This window comes from Phoenix dactylifera, unplaced genomic scaffold (assembly GCF_009389715.1).
Source record: "Phoenix dactylifera cultivar Barhee BC4 unplaced genomic scaffold, palm_55x_up_171113_PBpolish2nd_filt_p 000146F, whole genome shotgun sequence".
Classification (NCBI taxonomy): domain Eukaryota; kingdom Viridiplantae; phylum Streptophyta; class Magnoliopsida; order Arecales; family Arecaceae; genus Phoenix; species Phoenix dactylifera.
The window spans coordinates 962,492-975,567 of record NW_024067700.1 but is presented as its reverse complement, the minus strand read 5'-3'; the positions used below and the strand labels follow the sequence as shown (position 1 = coordinate 975,567).

At 36.7% G+C, this 13,076-nt stretch overlaps 1 protein-coding gene across 1 annotated transcript; it reads right to left on the bottom strand.

The window, feature by feature from the left end:
- Positions 1 to 612: 612 nt before the first annotated feature.
- LOC103696999 (UDP-N-acetylglucosamine--dolichyl-phosphate N-acetylglucosaminephosphotransferase) lies at positions 613 to 12,769 on the bottom strand. Its single transcript, XM_008778760.4, has 11 exons — positions 12,361 to 12,769; positions 11,713 to 11,800; positions 10,416 to 10,507; positions 10,173 to 10,291; positions 6,774 to 6,889; positions 6,528 to 6,655; positions 6,328 to 6,414; positions 2,102 to 2,162; positions 1,980 to 2,020; positions 1,783 to 1,903; positions 613 to 913 (listed from the first exon to the last, which is right to left on the bottom strand). The coding sequence occupies exons 1-11, from the start codon at positions 12,702 to 12,704 to the stop codon at positions 854 to 856; spliced, it is 1,257 nt and encodes a 418-aa protein (XP_008776982.1). The 5' UTR covers positions 12,705 to 12,769; the 3' UTR covers positions 613 to 853.
- Positions 12,770 to 13,076: the final 307 nt, after the last annotated feature.

Below are 13,076 nucleotides of genomic sequence, written 5' to 3'. Positions count from 1 at the left end.
AATCAACATCCGGATTCCGGGGGCAAAAATTCAAGTTACTCGCCCCCCCCCCCCCCCCCCCCCCCCGGCCTGGTTAAGGGGAAAAAACGAGAAAAAAAAGATTGGAGCAATAAGAAAATAAACCAGAGAAAATAACGAGAGACGGGGATACTCACCAATCAACGTATCACCGTAAAAGTCTATTATGGTCTCAAGTTCTCTGAGGTGTGCCTCACCAAAGGGTAAAAGCTCGTAAGGGCCTGCTTGGATATTGGTGGTTTGAAGATTCTTCGAAGACAACTAGCACGCGTAATCTTCTGGTATCGCATCACGGCGGATGCGCCACCTCCACGTGCTCAGCTCGGTTCATAGAAATAATTCTCATTAAAATATTTTTCTAAAAAACTAATGGCTAAATATATAATACCTAAAAAAATTAAATTTTACAAATTCGGTCGACCATGAAAAAAATGTCACAATCTAAAATAGTTTACTTTTCTTAAAAAAAAAAGCATAAAATACCTGTCATACCTTAAAAAAAAAAAAGAGAAAAACCTTACTCTATTCTATCTAAAAGAATAAAAATATTTTTTTAAAAAATTACCATAACTTTTAGGAAATTGAGCTTTCCCATGAATAAAGTGAAATGCTTTTAATGATCTCAACCATGTCTGGCAAGCTGCATGATAATTTGTATAAATCATCACAGACCAATTAGAGAACCACGCATCTCATGGGCCGAGGAAAAATTGACAACGAATGTGCCATTCTGTTTCTAATATTACAAGCCAGATTACAAAAATTCCGATACCGCTCTGCTAAAATTCCTGGATATCAATGAAATCAGCAAGGAAGGATGTAGCTTACAGTGGTCTCATTTGTACCATCCAGCAAGGAAATGCCTCAACCCGAAACATAGAAGGCATGACAAAGCCTGCGTGGGGCCATTTAGATAACGTCAACATCACTACAAACAGCAGATAGGGGAAAACCAAAAGAAAAAAAAGAAAAGGAAAGAATGCAATAAAGGAGGTTCTTTGCAGCTCCAGTATGATACATGAGGGCAACAAATCAGAACAGCATAAATGAATGAATGAAGATAGAGATGTCCTTAAGGCTCGAATATCACAGCCTAGTGCAACTAAAAGATAAATGAGCAGAGGGAATATATCATGCATGGCACTGAGATCCAATAACCGCTGACATGGAATTTCAATAAATGGTGAGTTATCATAGGGGTGTGATGGAGATAAGTATTAACAAAGTGGAAAACAGAATTCCCAGTAAACAGCGACATGTTTGTCTTGCCATAGTAAGAGGGTCTTGTAACACCAAGTGGTGGTTTTTGACTGAGATTGCTAGGCTATGTGATGGCACAGTGCAATAATAGAACTATGGCAAGCCATCTCAGAAGCCAAAATATTTCATCTATTTTCAGTCAAAAGGCCATCTGTAGTTTACAGGATGTTTATCTCACTACGAGCAGAAGGTTCTATAACACAAATAATGGTTTTTTTATGGGAATTGCTGGGATATGGGAGGACTGAAAATACTAACAAGGTGAGTGAGATCTAAATGGATCGGGAATACCCACAGGGAGTGTTAGCCATCTATTTCACCATCTATATGTTATAATAAATCGATTTATGCAATTTTAAAGTTATCATCCATCCAAAAAGTGACCTTGGTTGCTGAATGGTGCTTGCAGATCATTAGTCCAGCATACAGCCATATGAACATGGGAGTAGTAAGTACAATTACAGTTGCACCTAAGTATGAAAGCAAACTGTCGTATAGAGTTACCTGAAAAATAAGAAGTCTAATGCAAAGCGACTTCTCTGAGCACCGGCCAAACAATCTTAGGAATAGGTTTACAAGGGTCCCATCCTTCGTCCCAGTCAAAAGTCCTGTCTGAGGATCAAACCTGAAGAACCAAGGTTTTTTGTCATGGAGAAAGCACAATATAAAATGCTTGAGGATTAAATTTAAACAAAAACTACCTTGGCAGGCGATGCCTTGGACAAGGAATGATCTTAAAAAGCTGCAGGGTAATGAGAGTAAAGAAAGAATGAGAAGCCTGAGCAGTAGTAATAGATAAATTTATATTTAGATTTATACAGACTTGAGGACATGAGTACAGGAAATTCAGAACTTGAGGCAAGAAGAAAAGCAAGAGCGTCTCACTGCAAGTACAGAGATAATGCTGGTTAGTATATACCAAAATAAACATCGCTGGGATATGAATATATAGCACAATCATCCATGTAACAAACATAAAAAGGAAAAAGCTGCACGCATATGCATACATGTGGAATTGACATCCCAGAAATACTAAAGCATATTGGTAGGCACATGCATCTGTGCTTGTACAAACACACATGAATTCTGTCAGCCATATAAACGTAGCTCGTCAATCACTTCCGTAGAACTATGGAAGACTCTTCCCATCAACTTTTAGTAGTTCCTATTCTAAACAGGAAAATTCTTTAATTTTGAATTCAGAGCTTGCATGTTGTTACACATAAACCTTAACTAGAAAGGCAATAATAATATTCTCCAAAGAAGAAACGGAATCCATGCCCTTCCGGACCAGATAGGGAATCCTATAACTCACCAATCCCACAAGTATCAAAACAATACAGGGTGAGCCCTGGCGTAATGGTAAAAGTTGCTCCAATATAACCTAGAGGTCATCGACCGGAAACACGAAAACAACCTCTCTGTACACGGAAGTAAGGCCGCATATATCTGACTCTCCCCAAACCCCACAATGATGGTAGCCCATGCACTAGACTGCCCTTTTTCAAAAAAAAGGAAAAAGGTTTTTTTTCCATGTATTAGTGGTGTTTTCTGGAATCCCACACCTCATAGATGACAGAAATATCACCCAGATATGAGGATTCAATTGCAGACGAACAAAAACACATATATACACTATAAATACAGACATAAGATTTATGCACACACACACACACACACACACACACACACATATATGCATATATATATATATGTACGTATATATATACATACATACGTGTGTGTGTGTGTGTGTGTGTGTGTGTGTGTGTGCGCATGTGTAAAGAGAGAATTAAGGTAGAGTCTTACCAATAGGATTAAATCATCAATTCTATCGGTGTAAAATTTCTGATAGGCCCCAAAGTTGAGCATTTACACTATTGATAATGATATTTTAAAACATTAATAAATGAATAGTAATTTGCTTTAAGTCTTCTTTCCCATATACTGCGAGACAAAAAATGTACAATACCAACAAAAGATAGCATCACGAAATATATTGTAAATCATAAATATCACAAAATAAAAATTATCAAACAAGATATAGAAATCTTAAAACATAAGCAACAAAATTCAACTGATTTTGATGCCTCTAAACCATATATCAAATCAAAAAATTGTAGCATCCCTCCTCTAAAATTTTCTATATCATGACCACTTGATGCACTAGGAATCCTGAAAACAATTGATTCTTCACACATGGACTGAATTATCAAGTTAGACATTACATCATTAATTTTGCGCAGATAGGATCGAGCCTTCAACCTGGCTAGGGAGGAGGAGAAGCAGAATTTCTATCAGAAAATCATCATTGCCAATCACAACCTCCAATATATAGAAGGCAGAGGGATGTGAGGCAACCAAGCCTAGCTTTCCCCTCCAATGTAACCACACCCTCCCCTAGAATATTGACACCTAAGCATGACAGGAAAACTGACCCTTTTCTGTTTATTCATGAAACCAAGACGTCACTCCAAAAGTAGCCTCAAGGACCTTTCTAGTTCCAATGCAAGTTACACAAGCCCCCTTCTCTCTATCAACAGTCATTTCCTCCCTCCACTTCTCTCTCTATCTGTATACATGCCCTCCTCTCTCTCTCTTTCAGAGATACACTGGCACAGAAACGCACAGAAACAAGGAAAGAAATAGATGCATGTATTTTGCTCTCCCATTACAACTAGTTTGCCATTTTCATTTTGAGAATTAATGTAACCAGCAAGTTATCCCTAGTCCACAATGTAAAGATGAGCGCTCTTCTTTATTTTTACCAAACACCAATCCCAAGGTGCTTCTGTTTTAAATTGTCACGTGGTAGCTTTATATGTTGACCACAGTTTTATCTCCTAAACACTATCATTCCACAGTGATCCTATATTAGTTTGTCCTAGGATGCACTCGTATATGAGGAATGCTGCTGTGATTTATTCTCCTAAACACTATTGTTCACAAGGTGGATTTGCCGTAGGGGAGGAGATAGCACAAGCATGGGTTGCCATCTCCCAAAACAGAAGGACATTAATGATTGTTGTGGTAGTAATTGTGGCATGAATTTAGTAAATAATTGAATAAAAATCACAACCAAGATGAATCAAAGACCAAAAAGAAAAAAAGAAAATGCGAATACAAAGAAACCTATGGATATGATGGTGCTTGAGACGAGCAGTAGGGAAGGAGTGGAATCTACGAGGAGGGTTCGCCCATGAAGGAGCATATGGTGGGCATTTGGGGAATTATGATTCCATGTGATATAGGTTATCCGTAGCAAGGGAGAGCAGGGAGGAGGGGTGGACTGTGGAAGGTAATAAGAGAAACTAGATGGGAAAGCAACAGGTGGAAAATCAAAGGAAAGAAGTGAAGGTTACAGCCGTGGCTCTCAAAATTTTTCTCTTGGTTGTCTTGTTTTATAAGAATCACCTAAAGTTATGGAAGACAAGGAAAGAATGTAATGATTGGGAAGTAACGAAACAGAAGGAGCACAGGAGAAAAAAGCAAGTTAACAATTTAAATGGATGTGGTTGATCCTCTTTCTAAAACTAAATATAACATTATAGACTATATATCTTATATTATATATTGTGTATCGTATATAATAGATAATATATTATATATTATATATTGTATATTATATTTTACATATTATATACTATATACTATACATTCTACATTATATACTATTTAATATATATTAATTATGATGTACTATATATATTGTATATCATACATTTCCAAGTAGGGTCATTTATCAAGATGGAATGACCCAAACTTCAACCTGATTCAATTATTGTTTAGTCATTATATGGAAAGTGGATTAAATTCTTCCCCAGATCAGATCACGTTCAGATCAAAACGCAACCTGTTGATAAAAATACATGGTACAATGGAAACTTAACTTAAACTAAAACTGGGATTTGGCAAGTGCAATTGACATGATAAAAGGACAGATGGCATGTGTAGTATGAGAAAAAAGATGGAAAACATATGATCCACTCTAGTAAAAGGTTTATTATCAACATGCAGATTGATAACTACACTCCAAAAGAACGAGATCTTAACCAGGTGGGGTATACTAATTATGGAATAAAAGGTATATCTGTAGATAGGATAAACAAACAAGATAGAGTTTTTCATACAAGTGAAGGACGGATGGAAGGTACAGTCAAGCTACCAGAGTTTACAATAGAATAATAGAATAATAGAATATGGGTGATCTTAAGTTGGATCACTGACTTTAAAACAATTAAGAAAACATGCTAACTCCTAATAAACAAATTGTAGGACACAAGCATTTCTTGATAACATGCTAAATGGCATTTCTTCAGATATAAACAGAAATCTATACTGCCTTCCACAATTTCCTATATTTTTTAAATTTCTTTTATTTTAGATTTAGGTTTTATACTTCTATAAATTTTTAAAATTCTGTGGTTTTATGAGTACACTCCTCCTTCGATGATCTCTTTCTTCTGTCTATTTTGAAAAACTAGATTGGAATGAATAGTAAAGTGTTTTGCATTTATTATAAAAGTTGTATTAATGCCATGAGTGGAAGTCCATGATCATGAAGCCAACTTTTCAAGGCTTTAAAGCAAGGTATGCCATACCGTACTAAACCGGATGGTACAAGATGTATGATACCGTACTAGTTCGGTACCAGTATGTGGTATGAGAGCCATACCGACACTCGATACACCGAACCGGCGCCGTACCAGATGCACCGATATAGAAATAGGGTGGCACTGGCATAGGGCCCGGTACCGAGACGGCATACCTTGCTTTAAAGGATAGCTTGAGTTATATGCGCTAACAAACTGGAGGGGCATTCACATAAATAGAAATCAAATTTATGCCAGACAATTTTTGAATTTATCATTTTTTTAATTTTGAAAAACCTTTACAAATCGTTATATAGTCATATAACGGCTTGTAAATTTACCATATATTGGTCACTGCAAATTATAGTGTCGGCACAGAGCATTTACTGACTAATAATTAATGGTGCATAGCAAGTTAGATAGATAACAAACTTAAATATAATGGAAGGCAATTTACCTAAAATGGCCAAGTATTCCTACTACAGCCATAGCCATTCCAGCAAAGTAAGTGTAGGTATCACCAACAAAAACCGATGAAGGGTACCTGATATAAAAAATGAACCAGCAACATTCAGCTTTACTGAGATAAACCTTTAGAAACAGGTTATGCAAATATGAATAATAAGTGTACAATGAATATTCCCTTGTTGTCATTACCAGTTATAAGAAAGTAAAGCTAATGAAGTAGTCAGCAGAGGCAGAACAAGGTAAATAGAGAATGCATGGGCCTGTTTATATTCAGGGTCCGCTGATGCACCAATTTGCATTATATTGTGTATTAAAATCTGCAATTGAAGCTATGGCTTATTCTTTGACATATCAGATATCCAAGCATGACAAAAGTAGCATAGCTAGAATCGAACAATTGACAGAGTTTAATGTTGCATTCAGCCTTGTTCTTACTGCAGCTGATATAACGACTGTCTGCCCAGCTTCAAGTCCATTTAGCCCTGCATGTATATTTATAGAGTTTGTACAGAAGACTGCTAGCATGCCCATATATAGCTTGTATATCCAACCTGTCCTTTCAGAACAATAACAAAACCATCAGACTAAAGGATGTTGTATCTCTACCCAAAAAAATAAGGATGTTGTATATGATTAAAATAAAATTCTAATAATCAAACACAGGATTGGTGCGGATAAAAAAAAGAGTAAAACACACCTTAAACCCCTGGTTTTAAAATTATTATATCATGTTAAAATATTGTCATCCATACTTTTCAGATCCAAAAAACACATCTTGAAATAGCTTTCGTAACAAGTCATGAATATCCAAATGCCAAGCCGTGAAAATACTCACAGTGTTGCATATATTTAATTTGGTCAAAATGCCAAATTTAGTTATAAAACAACAGATAAACTTCAACAAGAGGATAAAAAAAATTTCTTTAATTTCGTGAGCAAACAGCATCCAAGTGTAATTTCCACATGACAAATCTTTTAGGAGACACACCACTGTGCCTCAATGCATTTTTTCTTGTTTTTCCAGAGGATCGCTCGTAAATCATTTGCACTTTGTCACTCATATGCTTGTCCTTCCTCAAGGGAACTAACACCTAATCTTTTATGTACGAGTCACATTTTTCCTGATGCCCACTAATCTGCTATCTCCTTGCATTCATTATTCACTTCCTCCTTGTTCTCCCAAAATGAACACTTGCCTACCTATATCTTTCCAATATCCTTTGTACAACATTTTATCTTTTCTTGATTCTGATTTAGCAACAGAAAGTCAACAGGGTCGAAAGCTGAAGCAAATCAGTTCTAGTGTATATCAATAAACCATTTGCTAACTCGCATTAGAGATGTCCACCTAGTAACTTCACCAAAGAACACAACAAGGACATTGCCAATATCTTTATCAATATCAACTCTCCCTAGAGAATTCAAATTCCACCTACTTAACTGTGAGGAACCGTGCGGGCGTGTGTTTAGTTCCACATCGGTTATTCACTGAGTAGATATTGCTTACTTATATAGCATCAAGAAATCCAAATAATATCTTCTGACTAGATTTTTTGGGTGAGGTCCAGGTTATGACAAATGGTATAAAGTGAACTCGGCCCATAACCTATGTAGACTAGGGGCTATTACAGTCGGGTTGATGGAGGTTGACCACGGGCCTGTCATGCTTGTGATTAGATTTGAACAAATTTGAACCCTTAGCCTGACGAGGACATCAGGACTTGAACGGAAAAAGTATGTGAGGACCCGTGTGGAAGTGTGTTTAGTTTCACATCAGTTATTCGCCAAAAAAATTTTGGGTACTTATTCAGGATCAACGAACCCAAATAATACCTTTCAGCTAACCATTTTGGGTGAGGTACTATGTTGTTACATTAACACCCCAAACATCTCCCTCCTTTCCTCTATGTCACATATATCTGGATTTCAAATCTACACTCTTATAATCATTAGTCAACATTCTCTTTCCTTATTTCCTTAGCCTTCACCAATAAACATAGGCCTTCCTTGTCTTAACCTCTCTATTCCACAGATGGAACAGTGTGGATTTCCTGCTGGATATTTTTCCTGCATTCATCAACATGATTTTCAGAGGGTCTCTCAGCTCCCCATATGGCTCAGATTTCAGGTTCATGCACATTAACAATCGAAGACATGTCAAGCATCAGAATCAATCTTAGAGAGCCATTTCTTGAATCTCAAGTGGATCCTTCAGAAAATATAGGTCATGTATGACAGGTGGGGTGCATTTTAGGCTGGGAACATAATAATTCAATAATTAATTAAGAAGTGTTATGCAAAATGAAGCTATTCTAAATTTTTATCTGGTGCCATCACTGGCATTATTTTTCTATTGGGATCCACTTAGTTGCTTGATAGCTTCAGGAGCAGCATGTTTAGCGATGTGAACTAGATCATAGTTGTTGAACTGCTTATTGTCAATGCCAAAGAACCCTCAAAGTTAACCTTGACTGCAACATAATCAAAGCATTTCGAACTGACCAATTCTAACCTGAAAAGGAAATCACTGTTCAAAGCTTAATTCTTCTTACCTTCCATCCATGTTCTATCCTGTTGTTGTGCTATATTGTAATCCTTCATGATGTTACTCTGAACACAACTATGCTACCAGACTCGACCTTTATCGTGAATGTGATGTGGTTAGCAATCACGGGTTTGAAGATTGCTCCATAGTGACATAGAAATCATGGGTTTGAATCATGGATACAGCATCTCCGCAAGCGGGGGTAAGGCTAACCTTTTTGTAATTACTTTCATTCTGTTTGCCAATGTTGTCCACTTATAAGAGATTCTTTCAATCCCTATTTAATATTCCTAAAGTTCCTGGTAAATTTTTGTCTCATAATAATTTCTTTAGAAGTTTTAAGTATAACCTCAATCCTAACACTTTAAATTCCGGACATCAATGCCAAGACAAGCAACCTATCCTTAAGCATTACTCTGGAATCTTCAAAGATTTTTTTTGAGCCTATGTTGTAAGTAGAACATCATCTTTTAAACCCAAACTGTAAGTAGAGATTCTGAAGCCTAGACTTGACTCTTGAAAAGATAACTCAACATTTATTCAAGCCACATCATCATTCAAGGCACTGATAGATTATCAAGACTACAACTTCAAAGAAGCAGGATTCAACATGCAAATATCATTGTCCAAAAACCTTGGCAAAGCATGTTTCAGACTAAATGAAACTTCATAATCGTATCATGATAATGACCATACATAGAATACGTACGATCATGGAAATAGCATCTATGCACCCGAACATCTATGATAAACAACATTATGGATATCACATCTTTGGGCGCCATATTTATTGCTTGACATCTAACGATTACAATAACAGAGGAACCAAATTGTACATGAATGTAATCAGAAAGGAAAAACTTATTTAAGCTTGTTCATTGCAAAGAAATTGTAATATGACACTTAGGTTTCCTAGATCAAGTTTCCTTGATGAGTGTCATATCTTGATTTTAGGTACTAACATTTTTCCAATTTTATACCCAACTTGGAGGGCATTATGATTAAGCGGAATTTAGATTAATCACACTTCATGACAGATTCTATTCTCATATAAAAAAAAACGTCAAAGAAATTCTATCAACATGAAAAATCTATAGAATGCAGAGGAAAAATATCATGAGATATCTGCGCCCTACCAGAAAATTCACATAATAAAATAGAAATCTTTTAAAAAACAAAAGTTTGTATTCTTTATTATATTCTTTATCATTCACAAAGTGGCAACTGCAACTGATGGATTATAAATTAAAAAAAGGAAAAAACATAAGCTTAGCAGATTATGAGCTCACCTAAATCCAGAACTGCTACTCCAACATACTGAACAAGAGGCTTTGGTATGATTATAGTAGTATGTCCAGCATATGCCATCAAAAGGGGAAGTGCTGCAAATGAGGGCAAAACCAATTTTCTGTTCTCCGTAGTGAAATCTAAATCAGTCTTGCAATCACAAAACAACTTTTCAAATAAAAAAGCTGAACTACACAAGTAGATGAAGGAAACTTGTGTAGCTATGAAAGATATCAAGGACTTACATTCTCCATGGAATATCGAGAACATCATCAACAAATCCAAGAAGAATCATGAAGCAGATAGATGCTAGTGCTGCATTGTATTCGACAAGCCACTGCATTAAGTGTGCAATACTTAGCCAAAGTCCAACTCAAAATCCAGTATGGATCAGAACATGTAGATATTTTCAGTGAAAAGAATTAATAAAAACTAAATGGTTTCATTATTTTAGAGAAAGTCAGAGCCGGGGCCCTTTAAAATTCAATACACATGTTTCCATATTTAAACATGAAAAATCTATATATACTAAGCGAACAAGTGAGAAAAATATTGGATGGAGAGTATTTATCTCATTTTTCCTGAAAAAAATGAAAAAGAAGAAAATCTGTTGCTCTTTTCCTACTTTTTAAGTTTCCATATCATCCTACTTTAGGTGGATAATAAGGGTTAGTGACTAGGAGTCCCAGTTGGCACCAACTCTTACTTTTCTCTGAGATTCCCAAGATCATGCATATTACCAAACAGGAGATATGCTAGTTTCAAATCAAGCTAAGCTCATATAACTTTAAATGATTGAAATTGTTAAGCAAAACAGTGCATTGAAACCAGAATGGATACAAGTTTTCATTGACATGTTATTCAATTGTTAAGATAAATGGCTTACAAGTAATAAGTGAAATTACAAATTGTCATCACATTGTCGAGGATGTACCTTCCACTATACTGATTCTTATTCAATATGAAAGACATAAATGTAAAGGCTATAAAATTGCATTCCATCTCATGCCAAAAAATGTGGCATTCTGTCGAATCAACAATGTCACAGTTGAACAGCTTAAGTAGTGTCTGCAGAAAATATACCATAATCGAAGTAGTGTGATGTTTCAAATTTTACAAGGGACTCAATGTTTATAATCTTGTCGACAAAGCCAAGTTTCCAACATCCAAGGAGGCTATTTTAAAGGACTATTTTGTCACTAAAAGGAGTCACAAGCTGCCTACAATTTGCTTCTCTTTTTTTTTGGCTCTAAACAGCAATCAAAATCCAGTACAAAGAGTAAAGCATAAGCCCACTTTCTAACAAGAACTCATGTATTACTCAAATTAGATAGGCTTCTATATTTTAACACAAAGTGCACAACCCTTTGCCAAAAAATCATGCAGTCACATTTCAAAATCGGCACCTAAGGTTTCATTTATAAAATAGGAATTAAACAGTATACAAACTATTCCACTTGGCTGATTTAAATTTTACTAGAAAAAATAGACATATATGATGCACCAACATATTGCCCACACAACAAAGAATAGATAACATACACTGGAGTCTGATGTGAAGTTGAAATGCTGAAACAGAATAGCAATAACCAAGTAGACAATACCAATCACAATTCCCAATGACTCAGGCCTGAAAAATTCAAAGAAAGAAATATTAAGATCAACTCCACCGAATTGGTTACTGAAAGACAAAGAGCAAGGTTAATTTTCATTAAAGTATGTGTTCAACAATGCCCATTGCACAATTAGTAATGAGCTCATGTAGCATTCTTCCAGTAAACTCATTCCATGTCAATATTCATTTTACCTTAGTCTACATATGATCTGCATGAGAGACTTAAATGTGGGGATTATAAAGGAAAATTAATTATAAAAACACTCGAATTATAGAAAATATATACATGTTAGTTCACCAAGGTTATAAAAAAGATATCGATCAACTCAATTAACCTACTAAACTCTTGCATGGCTCCAATGCAATGTCCAAATTGTACTTTCAAATCAAAGAAAGGCTAACCAAATTGCACCAACAGTATTAAATAATTCCGATATCTCTACTCAAGTTGAAATTTAATAAAGATAGAAACTCAAAAGCAATCAATTTACCCAATAAAAGTAGACGCATCAAGTTATGCCGTACCATAAACTAAAATATGAAACGTAAATGGCAGATTTTATCAGAAAACTGACACTTTGATGGCCCCTTGAGGAGTGCCCTTCTTGTTGATGTCGTAGCCGAACATATTCCTTCTCAATACGTAGCGGGCGGCTACCGGGATCATCCTGACGGCCACGACGAAGCCACCGAAGCTCATGGCAGCACTGATGGCGATGGATCGCCGCAACTCGGGCTCGATCTGGTAGTGATAGAAGAGGAGGTAGAAGAAAGGGGCGAAGAAGAGGGCGGAGGCGGAGAGGATGAGCCCTAGCTTCGGAGACGCCAACGGAGGGTCATCAGGCGAGGCCTTCCGGTCTTCGGAGAGAATCTCCTCGGGTTTTCCGGCGGTCGAAGAGGATTTCCGGCGCGTCGCCATGGCGGCGGAGAGGCGTCAGGGAACTACACGTGAGCGAGTTAAAGGGCTCCGCGGGAACAAGTTTGGGTGGAAATAGGAAGAAGGGGGGGGTGCGGGGAGTCTGCTGACGTTGCAGGTGGGGATTCGACAAGCTCGCGTGGTTTAGCGTATCTGGATGTGTGTGATGACGTGTTTGATACTGATTGGACGTATGATGTGTCAAAAAGTCCGCTATAGAAGAAGGGTTTGGCGCCGACCCATTAGTGGGCCCGGATAGGGGTTGTATCTTTCGCTCGAAAGAAGGATCCATCTTCTTTCGCCCAAATCCAACGTTTGATCTTGAAAAAGCCGCTTTGAGATTTGTATAGTGAGAGTGATGAGAGCACAAAAGTA

Coding starts and splice junctions, on each gene's coding strand:
- LOC103696999 (XM_008778760.4), bottom strand. CDS start 12,704: ATGGCGACGCGCCGGAAATCCTCTTCGACCGCCGGAAAACCCGAGGAG. Junction 10,292..10,415: donor CTCGATATTCCATGGAGAAT/GTAAGTCCTTGA, acceptor TACGGAGAACAG/AAAATTGGTTTTGCCCTCAT. Junction 6,415..6,527: donor GCTTTACTTTCTTATAACTG/GTAATGACAACA, acceptor TTTTTATATCAG/GTACCCTTCATCGGTTTTTG.